The following is a 17384-nucleotide window of genomic DNA, read 5'->3' on the forward strand; positions in this document are numbered from 1 at the left end:
CATACTATACTAGCCGAGAGTGGCAGCTAAGCAGTCTCTTAGGATGAGAAGGATCGGGTTATACCACAGACCATATCTGGCTATATAACCTCTTTCTAGATTTATATGTATCTGGGGAAAGAAAAGCAACAGCTAGACCTTAATTAAAGGGATGAATAAGGGATAGTTACCTAAGCAAAGTGATACCCGGCAACACTTCTTACCACCTCTGTGCCCATCCGTCATATTATTTAGGTGCACATAGGGAATCTTTCTCCTGTCTTTGGGAAATATTATCCCATCTCAGGATGGGAAATAGCTTTACATCATGGGGCCAAGTCTGATCTTCTGATGTTGGGATGGGGTCTAATGTCAAGCCTGAGATTTCAGGGCTGGGGTGGAGGTGGGTGGAGGTGGGCAGGATGTTTGTCATGGATGAAGGAAGGTCAGTGGTGGCATTCATACTTGCCCTTCTCACCAGCTAGCTATGCCTACACCTAAGAAGGGAGTGATAATAATTATAATCAAAAATAATAATAGCCAAGGTCTTTCCATTATACCATGCAATAAATACATAACATTACACATTTGTTGAATGTCTAAAGGGTGTTAAACAGGATGAAATCTGCAGGAAAGTGTTAGAATATTTACTAAGTAATTTTAAGATCCTGGTCGTATGGAATCTATTCTGACAGAGTTGTATAACAAAAGCTCTAAATTTGTAGCCTATGTAACCAAATGAGAACTTTCTTGAAGTGCATTCCCATTTTAAATCAAGAGCGAATCCGTAAATAGTATTTGGTGTCTTCTACACAAGGAAGATAACTGAATTGTCTATATACTTGTATACTAATATTTTAACTAAATTAATTATCACTTTTTTCTGCTAATTTAATTCTCTCAAAAAGACAGTTGAATAAAGTGATCGTATTGACTATTTGATTGTACTAACCAATTTAGTCAAAGCTCTTTACCTACTGTATTTTATTGGTCCTAAGATAAGGACTTTTAAAAACATTTTAATTCTCTAACTTTAAGATTCATTTACAATTGACTATGTCATTGCTTTACTGGAAGGATTTTTTCTTTGTTGGTGGTCCATAAAATAACATTGCAACTTACATGCTATGGCATCATAGATTCAAAGAAATGCCGTAGGTAAGTCACTGAAAGAAGGAAAAATGGGCACTTCATTAATTCCTAGAATAACATACATAGTAAGTTCTACCTTGATGGAATTTCCTCCTAATCAATATCAGCTACATTTTAGTTTTCACATGTGTTAATGACTATCAGGGTTTTTCTGAATGATAATTTATGATAATTTTCATGAATCAAGGTCTAACAGCATTTCAGGAACTTTAACCCTTGCAGCAGAAATTGATCAGGAGACCAGTAAAGTAATTACAGTGGATAAATTCCAGCAGTAAATATAGGGATAAATGATTTTATCTAGCCAATTATTGAATCATGGATTTTAAAGGGCCAGACCATAAAGTTGTTCCATTTTTTATATGATAAAACTAAGATCTACAGAGATTTAAGGAGTAGATCCTATTCCTTTGTTTAAATGACAGAACAAACCTGTTGCCCATCAGAACATGAGAATAAGTCTTTAGTTTAATTCTCTGGCTGCTGTGAAATTTCAGAAGGAAATACACAAGATGCAAAAAAATTATCTCTCTCTAGCAAAGGTGAGGTTTTATCTAGCTTGAATCCCAAATAGGAAAGTATGCAACTGACTGTTCACTTAAGAGTAGAAAAAAAAAAAAAAAGATCTTTAACACACATATTCTTTTAAGCACATCTTCTGAGGAATTCAGATTATTTTTTAACACATATTTTCTGAGCAACTCATGTTTACTTTGTTTATTTCAAATCTTCCATTAGATTACATTATACGAGGATCTTATGTTGTATTTGGTTATTATACTATGCTTAAGTTTTCTAGTTTACACATTGGAAAGAGTCTTTAGTAAATGATATTCCTAGAGAATTGTATAAATTTGATGTTTTTGTTCAGCATTCAAAACTTCCCTTTATATCGCAAAATTTGACATAGAAAAAAAGTCTTTGAGAGCAATGATCTTTCAAAGATTGGTATTTGTTATTAATGTCTCAAGAATACAGCTTTAGGGACTTCCCTGGTGGTACAGTGGTTAAGAATCCATCTGCCAATGCAGGGGACAGGGGTTTGATCCCTGGTCCGGGAAGATCCCACATGCCGTGGAGCAACTAAGCTCGTGCACCACAACTACTGAGCCTGCACTCTAGAGTCTGCAAGCCACAACTACTGACCCTGTGTGCCACAACTACTGAAGCCCATGTGCTTAGAGCCCGTGCTCTGCAACAAGAGAAGCCACCACAATGAGAAGCCCGCGCACCACAAGGAAAAGTAGCCCCCGCTCGCCGCAACTAGAGAAAGCCCACGCACAGCAACGAAGACCCAACGCAGCCAAAAATAAATAAGTAAATTAAAAAAAAAAAAGAATACAGCTTTATAAATTGGACTTGGGGAGCACTTTATAAAAATTAATAAGATGACAAAATACAATGGCCATAGTAATTCAGGTATTCTTGCAGACATGCTTTTATTAGTATTTTTGGAAAACAGAAAGGAAAGTGTCTTTTAATGAGTCCAAATTATATTCTTAAATCCAAAATATTTGCTGATATAGCAAAAACGTTTACCTAAAAATGTATTCTTTTCAGAGAATTAAATTATTTCATTTGTAATTCTTGCAGCAGACTAAAAAGAGCCAATTAGATGATGAAGACCTTCGGGTAAATTTGCTTCTATGAACAGAACGTGACTTAAGGGATAAACAGAGAGTGAATAGAAACCTAAATGATTTATTGCTCTTTAAATAACTGAAATTCCTAAATTATGTTTTATATTTTCATCCTTGGTTAAAAAAAGAAAAAGAAAAAGAAAGAAAATATATGTGCCATTTTACTATTCCTTAATCACTCGTGGGCTTTTAAAAAATATATGCTCATATATATTGTTAGAGTGCATTTATTACCTGATTGTGATATATCGATTCTTGGTCATAATCCCTTTCCAACTTTATAAAAATATACCTAATGACAAATATTTTAGAAACCTTTCCCGGCGGGGAGGAGGACAACAGAGATTGTGTACATCATAATTTATATAAATGAATGAGTTAGAGTTTCTACTGAGCTTTAAATAGTATTTATTCAGTCAAATAACTAGAAAAATAAAACATTTTTCAACGAAGTTCGAGTAATTCCATTTGTCTCAGAATTTTGTTCTGCTTTTAGTTTGAAGACAGATTGCGATCATGGTTGTTATGTAATGAAACTTGTATGCATCTCGTAGGCAGTGTCCTGTATCTTTATTAGGAAGACTCTTTATTACTTGAAAGTTTGATTTGGAAGAAGTTGTATTCATCTACATCAGTAATCACTCTGTGTGTGTGTGTGTGTGTGTCTGTGTGTGTGTGTGTGTGTGTGTGTGGTTACACAACTTTGGCTTTTCGAAGTAGAGTAGAAGTATGTAAAACACCTGAGGTCAGTGTATCAGCAATTAGCTTGAACCATCAGGCACCAGGATGGCTTTGCACCGTCAACGTGCTCTGTGTACCTTCTGTTCTTTTATTCCTTCATATTGTTCTGCACGGTAGTAGATTAAGTACCGAGGAAATGGCACTGACTCTTTCTGACCCGCAAGAAAATGCTCCTCTCCTCGTGCTTCCCTGAAAGGAGCAGCTCGGTGCCGGGAACAAATCTGCCTCAACGCATTTTTCTAGCGGAGAGAAAGAAGGACTTAAAAAAACAAACAAACAAACAAAAAAAAAACAAAAAAAAACCCCTTCCATCTTATCGGAGATTCACTACTTTTGCTTCTCTAAGGTCTTCTCTTTGTTCACTGCTAAAAAGGAAAAACTTCTTGCTCCGGCGTGAGAAACCTCCGGACGTCACAGGAGAGGCTAGGCACGCACCAGCGGCGCAGTCGCGGTGGGCTTCGCGTCCCCTTCCCCGGAGCTGGGTTTCGCGCCGCTGCCCGCACCGCCGGCTCAGCCTCCGCCGCGAGGTGGCACCGACCGCCAGCGACGGCGCGCGGGCGCGACCTCAGCCCGGCGCAGCGCCTCCCTCCCCGGCCCCGCCGAGCGCCGAGCGCGCACCCCCGCCCCGGGCGCGCGGTCCGACAGCGCGCGCGGCTCCCGCGCTGTCCCCCGAATTCCCAGGGAGGGGTGCGGGGGGCTGCGGCGCCGCCCGGGGGCTGTCACGTGGCCAGGACGAGGTGGAGCTCCGCTGCAAGGGCGGCTCTTCCCCTCCCCACCAACCTTTAGGCTTTGAGCCGGAGAAACACCCGCGAGCTTTCCTTCCCGCTCCGCTCCCTTCCACGATCGCCCTTCCCGCTTTATAATCATCGGGCTAAAAGACGGATCCGGCAGAGAGGGTAAGTTCCAAGAGTACACCTTGGAAAGGACTGACTTTAGAGGGATCTGTCACTGATGGGGTGAAGGATGAGAGAGGAAGAAAGGGCACGCGAGTCCCGAAACGAGCTCTGGGGAGCGGCGGGGGCGCAGGCAGCCTTCGGTTCGGTCCCCGCGCGGGCGGGTTGCGAGGTGCTCCAAACCGCCGGCCACCCGGGACCGCCTGCGGTGCGGGGACGACGCCTCTCTACGGGGGTTCCCTGCGGGGTCCGAGTCCCCCTCCTCGGCCTCTGGTGAGACGTCGTCCTCCCTCCTTCGCCGCCTTTGGCATCTTTCCCGAGCCTCCGCGGCGCGGCCGCGCTGAGCTTTTGCGGAGGAACGCGCTGCTGGGACGGCCGAGGGAGGAGGGCTCGCGGGTCGGCCTTCGCCCTGCGTGCCGCACTTGTGCGCGGGGAGCGGCCCGGGGCCCCGGTGGGCGCCCCGCGCGCGGGCTGCGTCGAGCCCTGCCCCCCGGTGCTGGCCCCTCCAGCCTGGCGCTGCGTCCCCAGGAGACATCGTACTGTCCCCTACTTCCGAGTTTCCATCGTCCAACTCTTCAGCTCCTTTACACCGGTGGTGGTGGAGCGCGGCTGGGTAGGAGATTGCGGATGGACTGGAGAGGGAAGTGGCCTAAGAGTGGCCCGCTGGTCTCCAGGTAGATTGGAGAGAGGCGAATGTTCTAAGGACGGATGTTGGGCCAGAGTCAACCAAGTTTGGGCTATGCTTGTTTGGTTCTGGTTGTTGTGGATGTTTTCTGCTTTGCCAATCTCGTCATTATGGGTAGAGACGTCTGACAAATGGGTGGCAAGTGTGTGTGTATGGGGGGGGGCGGGGAGGGAGGGAGTATTAGGAATGAGGACAGTGTGGGGCAATACACCTAGTTACGCGATATGAAAAGGTGGGCGCGTAAGCGTGCCGAAAGGAATGCTGATTTAACACATCCCATTTCCTGAGTTTGGTAACTCAGGAAAAACCTAGGGGAGGGGAGGGGAGAGTGAGGAAGTGTGTCTTGACATTCCGTTTTTTTTTTTTAAAGAGTTCTCAGATTTGCCGTGCCCACCAGGACCCTATGGGAAAGCATAACTTGTCGGGTGGCACACAGGCGGGGGCCGGGGAGCACGGAGCTTGCCTGGCTCTGCCTGAAGGGGAGTCCCAGCAACAGCGGCTGTCAGTCCCTGGACTGCAGGCTGCTTCCCCGGTGAGAGCAGAAAGCTGTCGGCCGGGTTCCTCACCCATGACCAAAGACTGAGCGCTTTTCGTGGGTGACTCCTGCTTTATTAGTCTTTCCTTATTGTTTCAAGGCAGCTGTCAGTTGAGCAAGTCCTCCTGGAAGGGAAAGGAACAGAGAATTATGTAACTCATGTGAATAAACTAGCAGTAACTTTGGGAGGATGCATGTAGCAAGGCTGACATTTCTTTTCCAAAAACAAGGGAGTTAAGCAGCCAGTTCAGAGTATATGACAAAATTTATCTGCAGCAGGTTATGACCAGAAAGCTGTATTCTCAGGCAGTAACGGCTCTAAGAACAGCAAGCAGTAAAGGCCAGCATTCAAATTGGAATGGAGAAGCAAATTTCCCTTTGGAAGGGGGCTAATTTGCCAGCTGGATGTATGTAGTGTCTCTGCTTTGTCTCTAAAGGCACATGGCAGCTATAGTGAGTTGCAACAACCTTTCATTTTTGCAGTGCCTGTAGTTGCATACCTTAATTTAGAAATATATATTGGAATAGTAAATATCAAATCATTTTCCTTGTCAAAGATGACGTGTGTAAATTCTTTCTCAGTATTATTTTCTGACAATTATTCATGCTTGAGATTATACTACGGTAGGCTGGAAATACACATTTTATCCAATGCAGAACTGTTTTACCCAACTGGAATGACATGCACTTAGCAAAGGAGTCTGATTTCAAATACATTAAAAAAATGTAAAGTTTGCATTTTCTGTATAAGCTAAGTTAACTTCTACTTAGTAAGAAAACTGCTATTTCTCACGGGATATGTCTAGCAAATATAATTTCAAAGGGATCAGAGTAGAGTTTCAGTATATTTAACCTAAATTCATCTGCAAGAAAACTTTGTAGCCCATAAATTGTAATAATTTAATAAGTGTTTGCGTTAAGTCCCATATGCAGTGAATTTTGTCAAAGTCAGGTGGTAGATATAAACTTTCTTCCTTTTCACTGCAAACACCTTGGTCTGTGCCTCCATTATCTCTCACCTGGATTATTCCACTAGCCTCTAAATGAATCTCCCTACTTCTCTCTCCTGTCTTAAGTCCTTGCAAACAACAGCTAGAGCAATAATTTTAAAACAAGCCATAGAACTTCATGCCTTTACCAAAGACTCTCCAGGGAGTCCTCATCTTTCTCAGAGAAAAAGTCGAAGACTGTCCCATGGAGTAAGTCCCTGCAGAGTCTGTTTCTCCCCTGCTTACCCTCCCCGCTACTTCCCTATAGTCTCTCCCTCATTTATTTCGCTTCTCATCTGTTCAGCACACCAAGCACACTCCAGTCGTAAAGATTTCATGTTTTCTATTTCCACAGGGGATGCATCCCTGAGGCATCTGTCTGGCTTCCTTCCTCCCTGTCGGGTCTTAACTCACATGCCATCTTCTCTGGCAGTCAGAGGCCTTCCCCCCTCCACCCCCCACCCCCCTCCCCCCCGCCGACAATCCCAGGTCCCCTTCCTTGCTTTATTTTTCTCCATGGCACTTACTACTGTCTTGTGTCCTGTCTCTTTCACTGATTTATTTTTTCTTGTCTGCTTCTGCACACAAGACTAGAAACTCAATGGGAACCTCACTACTGTCTCCACTAAAACCCTGCCTGACACAAAATAGTGTTCAATAAATATTTATTGGATGAATGAATTCTCTTTCAGAAACAATTCCTTTTTTTTTTTTTTTTTGCACAAAGTGGAACATTCCCCTCCCCACACACCATGTACCTGACCTAGTAAAATGGCTCTTATAATTAACATCCATTTGGCATGTCAAAGGACTATGATAGTGTGGACAAGAATGTCCCCTGCCGCCTGCCGTATCAGTAAACAAAGGATGTTGTGGGCATCAAGCCATCAGCCCCTGCAGTCACCCTGGACGGTGCACCTGAGGGGATTCTGGATGGGAAAGAACAGGATACTGGCTCCAGATAATATTTCAATGAGCCCAGACTCTTGTATCTTCCCATATATAGAAAAGTGCTAAATTCATTAACTTGAGATGTCTGGTTTTCTTTAATGTACAGCAATCTTTTGACGTTCCAGCTACCTGCCTTTTCTTGCAAAAACTCCTGTATATCCCGGCTGCTCCCTGACCTCTTCCGAGCCGTCCCTCAGAGCATCTGACAGGCTGCCTCCCGGGCTTGAGTCCTTAGCGAGTCCGCCGAATAAAACATAACTCTCAACTTTTAGACTGTGGATTTTTTTCAGTCGACAATAGAATTCAGCTATTGATGTTAATATCAATCACACAAGAACCTATTATTCCATCTGTGCACCTATTGTGTCATCAACACACTTTTATTCTAAATCTAATATTCGCAAAGTAGTGTGAAATATACATAGTACCTACCTTCAAGAGGCAATATTACAGTTGTGAAGAGCCAGTTCAGGATCCGAGGGACTAAATGGTGCTTTGAAAGATGGGTAGAATTTGGATGCGTGATGAGATGTTGCAGAGGCGAAGATGCAGAAGCTAAAACGGGCCAGGGCGCTTGGTGACTGTGAAGGGACCTGCCCGCCTGGCACAGAACATGCCCCGTGGGGTTGTTAGACCGGGAGTGTAAGGCAGAGTAGAGGTCTTCAAGTGTCAGGTCCAGGAGGCTCAGTGGTCCCTACCTTGTCTGTCTCACCTGGCACTGTGTGCAGACGGGGAGCCGTGGGTAGGGAGTTAGAGGATGCATTTTCCTGTCATGCTAGTTCTACTAATGAAGAAAAACTCAGATACCTGCGCAGTGACGTTAAATATCTTGCCAGCAACCTGACTAGGATGTACGATGCGAAATTTTCTTGAATTCTTTAGTGCGAAATTTCCAAAGAATTTTTAGATTAGCACTTGCTTGCTCCAGGTTTGTTCTCAGACACTGAGAGACACAGATATTCTCTCTCTTTGGTATTCTTGAGAGAAAAGTGTGTTGCCAGGGAAGTTCAGGAGTCTTTCCAGGCTGTTGACAAGAAGAGGGGAGAACGTTTCTATAATGTTCACACTTGATACCTTTCCTAGTCCCGATGCTTTCATTCTCACTAAGTGGTAACAACCTTTCTTTTTATTCTTCAGTTTTATAAGTTGTAGTTTTATAATAAAAAACACCCCATATTCTAGAAAGCAAAAGTACCCAAGGACAGGTTCAATAGTGGCATCACTCAAAAGGCAAAAGCATATTTTGTTCATTAAAGTTCTTGTCTCCTTTTCAATGAAAGTAATTCTGCATAATTTCCTTTATCATTCTCACAGAAGAAAGAAATGCAATTCTGTTTCTTAACGCAGGCACAATGGCCTGTTAATTAACATTAGAAACCCTATCTCATATATTTACTTAATAACAAGGGAAATCAGAGATTTTTTTTTTTAAAGGAGCTTTTAAGCTCTACAAGGACTCTTGTCTGTGATTTGTTTTGTTGGTAAGAAAAGAGTATCCCTATCACAAAATGCTGTGAAAGATCAAAAGTACGACTAAAATTTAGATCCCTGGATTGTATCTGTATACAGTCTAGTGGGGAGGGAGGATAGTTCCATGAAGAAAACCTTAGAAATCCTTTGAAAGCTTCTGACATGTTAATAATATTATAGAATCTTAAAGTCAGAGAGAGCTTCAGAGTTACCCAGTTGAATCTCCTACACAATGTGAGAACTTCCCCAAGCCTTTCGAGTAGTACTTACAAACTGTTGCATGTGGAGAACTTGCTGGTTTACAGGCAGTTCATTCCATGTGATTAAACTTTTGTTCCTCATAATGACGTGAAATATTTTTAATGTAATCCACTTCCCTTGGTCCGACTTCTAACTTGAGAGGACATAAGATTCTGAGCCACAAGCCAGGGACCACATGCTACCCATTCCAATGTGAGAAGATGTTTGTACCCTTCCTAGTGAGTCTTTTCTGGATTAAACATCTTCTTTTCCTTCAGCAGTCCTTCACAGGACAAAGTTTCTTGATGTTTCACTGTATCGTTCATCTCCTTAAAGAGCAGTTCAGTGTTGGTGGGGCTATTACTACAACTTGATAAATTCTTTCTTTTTTATAGTAAGAGGAAGAATTAGGTAAATTTTTTTCCTTTGTTGGTGTCATATCTTTTTCATATGTTTTAATCTGTCCTTTTTTTTATACCTTCATATTTCTACAATGTTTAGGAATGTGCTGATGGTCATTTATGTAAGACTTTGGGCATGAGATTCAAAAACACCTTACTAATGTACAGACCACTGCATTTTGCTGAAACAATGTGAAAGCACATCAAGTTAAAAGTATTACTAAAGTTTTTTTTCAAATTGTTTGCACTGTTTCTACTATTTCAAAAGATGTATATATAGAATACATTTTGTTTATTTCAGTATCTTCACTTTAAACGGTACCATGAATCAGAATTCGTTTTGACTGCCATCAATAAAATTAGTAATGCAATTGGTCGTTTTCTCTTTACAGGTTGTTCAGTTCAAGGGAATGAAGAATTCAGAATAATTTTGAGAAATGGATTCCAATATGGAGAATAAAAATAAGTTGAGTCTTTGACCTGCTTTGAGGAAACATATTGTCCATTTGTCTAAAGTCATCTGTAATAGCCAAACCAGTCAAAATGAATTCAACGTTATTTTCCCAGGTAGAAAATCGTTCAATCTATTATAATTTTTCAGAGAAGAATTCCCAGTTTTTGGCTTTCGAAAATGACGATTGTCATCTGCCCTTGGCCACGATATTCACGTTAGCTCTTGCTTATGGAGCTGTGATCATTCTTGGGGTCTCTGGAAACCTGGCCTTGATCATCATCATCTTGAAACAAAAGGAGTTGAGAAATGTCACCAACATCTTGATTGTGAACCTTTCCTTCTCAGACTTGCTTGTTGCTATCATGTGTCTCCCCTTCACGTTTGTCTACACGTTGATGGACCACTGGGTTTTTGGTGAGGCAATGTGCAAGTTGAACCCTTTTGTGCAGTGTGTTTCCATCACTGTGTCTATCTTCTCTCTGGTCCTCATTGCCGTGGAACGGCATCAGCTGATCATCAATCCACGGGGCTGGAGACCAAGTAATAGACATGCTTACGTAGGCATTGCTGTCATCTGGGTCCTTGCTGTGGCTTCCTCTCTGCCCTTCCTGATCTACCAAGTATTGACGGATGAACCGTTCCAAAATGTGACCCTTGATGCGTTCAAGGACAAGTACGTCTGCTTTGATAAATTTCCATCAGACTCTCACCGGTTGTCTTACACCACTCTTCTCTTGGTGCTGCAGTATTTTGGCCCACTCTGTTTTATATTTATTTGCTACTTCAAGGTAAGAAAACATCCCCCCCTGCCACCATTTCCATTTTTACCTTCTTTCTCCAAGAGTCCTCATTCAATGAGTGATTCTATTTGAACTCTTTATTTTTTTCCTCCTGTAGATATATATACGCTTAAAAAGAAGAAACAACATGATGGACAAGATGAGAGACAGTAAGTACAGGTCCAGTGAAACCAAAAGAATCAACATCATGCTGCTGTCCGTCGTGGTAGCGTTTGCGGTCTGCTGGCTGCCACTCACCATCTTCAACACCGTGTTCGACTGGAATCATCAGATCATTGCTACGTGCAACCATAATCTGTTATTCCTGCTCTGCCACCTTACAGCCATGATCTCCACCTGTGTCAACCCCATATTTTATGGCTTCCTGAACAAAAACTTCCAGAGAGACCTGCAGTTCTTCTTTAACTTTTGTGATTTCCGGTCTCAGGATGACGACTACGAGACCATCGCCATGTCCACCATTCACACGGATGTTTCTAAGACGTCTCTGAAGCAACCAAGCCCAGTCACGCTTAAAAAGATCCACAGTGATGATAATGAAAAAAATCTGAACCTGCTGTAGCATTTGGTCCCAGGTGACATCTGCTTAAAACCAAGCACAGCCCGCAACAGACTTTAATTCCCTGTTCTCCCAAGGAATAAGGTTGAAATCATTGAAGAAAGATCAAGATTTTCTTGTCTTGCTTTTTACTGCTTTTGTAGTAGCTGTTATAATTATATTTGGAACAAAACGTGTGGGCTTTGGAATCTTCTGGCGATAGTTTTGACCAGACATCTTTGAAGTGCTTTTTTGTAAACTTATGCATAGAATAGAAAGGCTTTTATATTGTATTTATTAGAAGGAAACTTCTTTAAAGTATTACTGTTCACTGACTTTAGAAGCACTACACCTGATGCTCTCGCTTGATTGGGCCATCCTTGTTCGATGAGATCGTCAGTAGATTGGGCAGTCCTGTGTAAGGTTAGGCATCAAGCTTCAGCCTGTTACAGAGGTGATGGCATGCAAAAGCAGCATTCAGGGTGTGAGCTAAAAGAGAGTCTGTGTCCTGTATGCCTAGTCTGAAGTCATTCAAAAGTGATTTGCATTTTTTTGAAATTTTAAGACAGGATTTCATTTGCTCCTAATTGATTATCACGTAAGATAAAAAATACATTTAAAAATACTTCTCAGCTGTGAATATCTTGGGGAATTGGGCCACCCACAAGGATTAAGTGGGACAGAAGTTCCCTAACTTTAAAACTATTTTGGTACCTGACAACCAAATGATTTCAGAGTAGTTCGTTTAACAAGTAAATTAGTATTGCTGCATATGGTTGGATTATATTTATTTGAATTGATGATCAAGAGGCTTTCCATTCTTCACAGACTGTTAAGTGTTTGTCAAGCTTCCTAGCATAAATATACACATAATTCAAAGGCATTTATTTCCAGCTTACGATATATATAACCACAAAGTGTATTTTCTATACATCAGTGCCTATATACTAACTCATTTTTAACTTTCAATGTCCATCTTTCAAAGGACACCAAGGTACAGTGTTGAAAGAATGTTCACCCTGGGTAGCAGGGGTAAATACAGGAAAATTTAGGATACCTCACGTAGCTCATGTTAACTTGTGTGAACTGCGTGCATGTGGAATCTTACCAATCATGCACTATGTACTGAGGGGTTGTGACATGTTAATATACTTCATTTCATGTACCCTGTAATCATGATGAAGCCTCAGAATCATTGGAAGGGAAGATGTTTTAAAGAACAAGACATATCTTTGATGTATTATACAGACATAGTATTAAATGTGTTTGATTTTAGAAGGGCAGACATTTTCTTTGTTAAAATTGTTTCTGCTTTTTCTGAATAGTCTCTTTTGTGACTTTCTTTAGCTTCTTTTTTTTTTTCCTTTTTTAGCCCCTTGTCTTCCCTCCCATGAAATTCTGCAGCATCCTCTGCTTGCTGATGAAGCATTTTCTACCCTGTGGTATAACCCTTGATTGTCCAGCCTCTCTCCTTGGCTTCCTGAAGCTTCATGAAGGCAGAGACTGTTTTACATGATTCTGTGTCCCAGTGCATTTAGCAAAGTGCCATGTACCTAGAAGGTTAAAAAAAATTTTTTTTAAACAACTGAATGAATAAATAATGACACAAATCCTTCCCTCTCATTATTGATCGTACTGACTTTACATTCTGAAATTTTCTTGGACTCCTCCTCCTAGGTTCATCTTTAGAAAGGAGGTGTTTTCTATTATGTCACTTTCCTTTCTAAACTAAGCAAAATGACATTTTAGATTTTAGAAACTTGCACGATTTGTCTTGTAAGACAAGTATCAGTCTTTTGCATTGAATGTTAATATGAGTTCAAATTATAGCCTAAGAATGACTTTTAGTTAACTTTTAGTTAAAGGAAAAAAATTCTAAAACCAACCTTTAATGTGTATTGGAAAATATCATCATCTTTCCTTACCAAAACCTGGAATTTGAAACTACCTGGTGTTTTCTGCTTTGGGGAATGAATGGGAGATTTTGTCTTTCTCTATTTAGGTGCTATGGAAACAAACTGCTGCTTGAGAACAGCCTGAAAATGCAGGTGCATTCTTGTTAGCACATTTGCTGAGATACCATTTCTAAAATCTTCATTTAGCCATGTAGGCTGCTGATTCCTTAGCTTTTTATAAATAATGACCTGAATACCAAATTCTTCTCTTTTATCTAGAGATGTCGATGAACTAGTAGTGAAGTCTAGGGTCGACCACAGATCCACTGTGATTCAAGAAGAAATAAACATGCATGTCAAATACAAACAAACCAGGACTTCCCTGGTGGCGCAGTGGTTAAGAATCTGCCTGCCAGTGCAGGGGACACTGGTTCAATCCCTAGTCAGGGAAGGTCCCACATGGCGCAGAGCAGCTAATCCCCTGTACAGCTACTGAGCCTGCTCTCTAGAGCCCGCGAGCCACACCTACTGAGCCCGCGTGCCTAGAGCCCGTGCTCCGCAGCAAGAGAAGCCACCGCAATGAGAAGCCCACGCACCACAAGGAAGAGTAGTCCCCGCTCACTGCAACTAGAGAAAGCCCGCACGCAGCAATGAAGACCCAATGCAGTCAAAAATAAATAAATAAATAAATTTATTTAAAAAATAAATAAATACAAACCATTGGGTTTTCTTTAGAATAAAAATCAATTGTTGGCTTAGTACAAGAGCATAATTATAATGTAGCTTATATAAATTTAGAAGAAAATAATAGCCAGCATTTAAAAACACTTACCTGTACAAGTACTATGTCAAGGGCTTAAGTACCTGGGAGGATGCATGACTGATGTGACCACATTACAGAAGAGACAACCGAAGCTCAAGTTGAAAAATTTGAGCCCTTCCCTGTGTAGCAGGTGCAGCAGGAGCCAAACCAAGGTCTGGCCAGTGATGCCAAACCCATCAGTGTGCTGAACCTATGATAGAGTTTTAGGAGATCATTTTTCTTTCCTTACAAGTGACATTATTAGGACATAATACCATTCACCTTCTTTCTGATTTCAGCTGCAGAAAAGACTGAAGTGGAAGAGTGGAGGGAAAATGGCCATGATGATTACAAGAATTCCCTTTTCAGATAATTCCACTTAAAATGGTACTTCATTATTCACACCACCTTTATTTCTTTACTGTTAACTGGATATTCTCATCCACAAATTTCCAAGGATATATACATGCACATTATACTATACCTTCAAAATTTCCAAGGATATGTACATGCATATTATACTCTTCTAGCCCACAAATTTCCAAGGTTATATACATGCACATTATACTATACCTTCAATATTTGACAGCCAAGTAAAGGTGTATTTTGACAAAGCATTCCTCCACAACAGTGAAAGTGGTGGAAAGAGGCCAACCTGAGCTGGAGTTCCAGGGATAACTCTAGCCTTGTTCAGAGAGTTCCTGGGCACTACTAGGTCTTTCCTCACAGCTGGGATTGCTTTCTCAACAATCAGGGATTCTTCTGGAATGTAGTTGCTCAGTGAGCATGAATTCTTTCATAGTCTCCCTATTTTCTTTGTCTACTTATCCCCATGGGCCATCAAACAACATGTCAGACTTAAGAGTTGGAGCCTATGAGAAGGAGAGCATAGCTTTCTAGGGCAAATGAGTAAGATTTCTCAAATTTCTTTCATTTAATGGTTCCTTTATTAATATATTTGTGTGTATGTACATGCAACAGATTGTAAGGATGTGAATACATATATATTTTTAAACATATAATTCTACAATGGGTTTATTTTCATTGCTATTATTTTCAATCAAAATTATCACATACTTTGGGCTTCCCTGGTGGCGCAGTGGTTGAGAGTCCGCCTGCCAATGCAGGGGACGCGGGTTCGTGTCCCGGTCCTGGAGGATCCCACATGCCCTGGAGCGGCTGGGCCCTTGAGCTATGGCCACTGAGCCTGCGCATCTGGAGCCTGTGCTCCGCAACGGAAGAGGTCACAACAGTGAGAGGCCCGCGTACCGAAAAAAAAAAAAATTATCACATACTTAGCACTTATCACAAATTACCCTATAAAGTACAGCTAATGCTTTCCTCATGTTTCAGAAGAGGAAACCGAGGCACAGAGATGTTTTGGAATTCATCCAACGTCTCTCAGCTGGTAAATGACAGCCAGGATTCAAATCCAGGCAATTTGGCTTCTGACGATGAGCCTTTGACAGACACTGAGAACGTTTCCCACGTGCCAGATTCTGCCTGATTCCCCCACCTCTGCGTCACTATCTTTTTTTTAAATTAATTTTTGTTGGAGTGTAGTTGCTTTACAATATTGTGTTGGTTTATACTGTACAGCAAAGTGAATCAGCTAAACATATACATATACGTATATCCCCTCTTTTTTGGATTTCCTTCCCATTTAGGTCATCACAGAGCATTGAGTAGAGTTCCTTGTGCTGTACAGTAGGTTCTCATTAGTTATCTATTTTATACATAGTATCAATAGTGTATATATGTCAATCCCCATCTCCCAATTCAACCCACACACCCCCCTTCCCCCTTGGTATCCATATGTTTGTTTTCTACTTCTGTGTCTCTATTTCTGCTTTGTAAATAAGATCGTCTATACCAAGTTTTTCAGATTTCACATATACGCATTATATATGATATTTTTTTCTCTGACTTACTAAAATATGGAGTGTTTCATGATTTTGCATGTCATCCTTGCACAGGGGCCATGCTAATCTTCTCTGTAGCGTTCCAATTTTAGTATATGTGCTGCCCAAGCAAGCACCCTATCTTTTTGTTATTGGGTCATTCTTAACTTTTATCTGTAGTGCAGGCCTGCCTTGATCCTAAACAACCTCAGAAAGGTAAAAAATAGATATTTTCAAAGCCATCCTCTGAGAGTTAACACAGATTCCTAATCGTGGTGATTCAGGCCCAGATGCAGAGTTGAGACACAGATCTGTCCCACGCAAGGGTTATCAGTACAAATCTGCTTTCCCTTTCTTTCTCCAGGTCTTGATCTCTTCTGCCCTCCTGGTTTATACACCCCTACTCTTTCTAGTCTCCCAGCCAGTGCCTGAGTCATCTTCCAGGACTATTTTCCCAATAAATAGGTATGGCTGAAACCTGACTAATTTCTGCCAACCATCTTCCTTGGATCCTGGAGCATCATGAGTGCATTATTAGGATAAGGACTGTGCCTACCTGACTCTTAATTTTTGAATCCTGCCTGGGAGAGAACATGAAGGACCATCAATTAAAATTGTTGACCAAGGGTGAACAGTATTTCATTAAACCAAAAAATATACTGGGGCTTCCCTGGTGGCGCAGTGGTTGGGAGTCCGCCTGCCGATACAGGGGACGCGGGTTTGTGCCCCGGTCTGGGAAGGTCCCACATGCCACGGAGTGGCTGGGCCCGCGAGCCATGGCCACTGAGCCTGCACATCTGGAGCCTGTGCTCCTCAATGGGAGAGGCCACAGCAGTGAGAGGCCCGCGTACAGAAAAAAAAAAAAAAAAAAAAAGAAGGATGTTGACATGCTGCCCTTCAAAGTAATGTAAAATGACAACAAACAACAATAACAATTGCAATAAAACCATCTCATTCTGAATGGAGTAAAGGGGTTATCAAGTGACTAATTGTTTCATAGAGGCTACACCAATAGTTACCGATTGAGCATTTAGTGCCTCACAATAAGCTATAAATTGGATAATGTTATTATTTTACAGATGAGAAAGCTGCAGCTCACAGGGACTACAGAGCATTCCCCCAAAGTCACAGTAATTTGCAAAAGGCAAATTTAATCCTACATCTGGGCGACTCCACGACATGCCTACCTAAACACTGAATTACTATATTTCCCACTCAAAGCCAAATGGAAGTCTTTAAAGTTGTATACCTGGCTTTCAGCTTGAGCACCTGCATACAATAAGTCTTTTTTTTTTTTCAATCTCAAGATATTATGATT

The 17384-nt window shown here is 41.6% G+C and overlaps 1 protein-coding gene across 1 annotated transcript; it reads left to right on the forward strand.

Annotated features, from left to right (window-relative positions):
• Nucleotides 1–10210: 10210 nt before the first annotated feature.
• NPY1R (neuropeptide Y receptor Y1) lies at nt 10211–11492 on the forward strand (the record flags this gene model as incomplete). Its single annotated transcript, XM_079710311.1, has 2 exons — nt 10211–10918; nt 11028–11492. The coding sequence occupies exons 1-2, from the start codon at nt 10220–10222 to the stop codon at nt 11490–11492; spliced, it is 1164 nt and encodes a 387-aa protein (XP_079566437.1). The 5' UTR covers nt 10211–10219.
• Between the last annotated feature and the right edge of the window lie 5892 nt (nt 11493–17384).

This window comes from Hyperoodon ampullatus (genome assembly GCF_949752795.1).
Source record: "Hyperoodon ampullatus genome assembly, chromosome: 1".
Lineage (NCBI taxonomy): Eukaryota > Metazoa > Chordata > Mammalia > Artiodactyla > Ziphiidae > Hyperoodon > Hyperoodon ampullatus.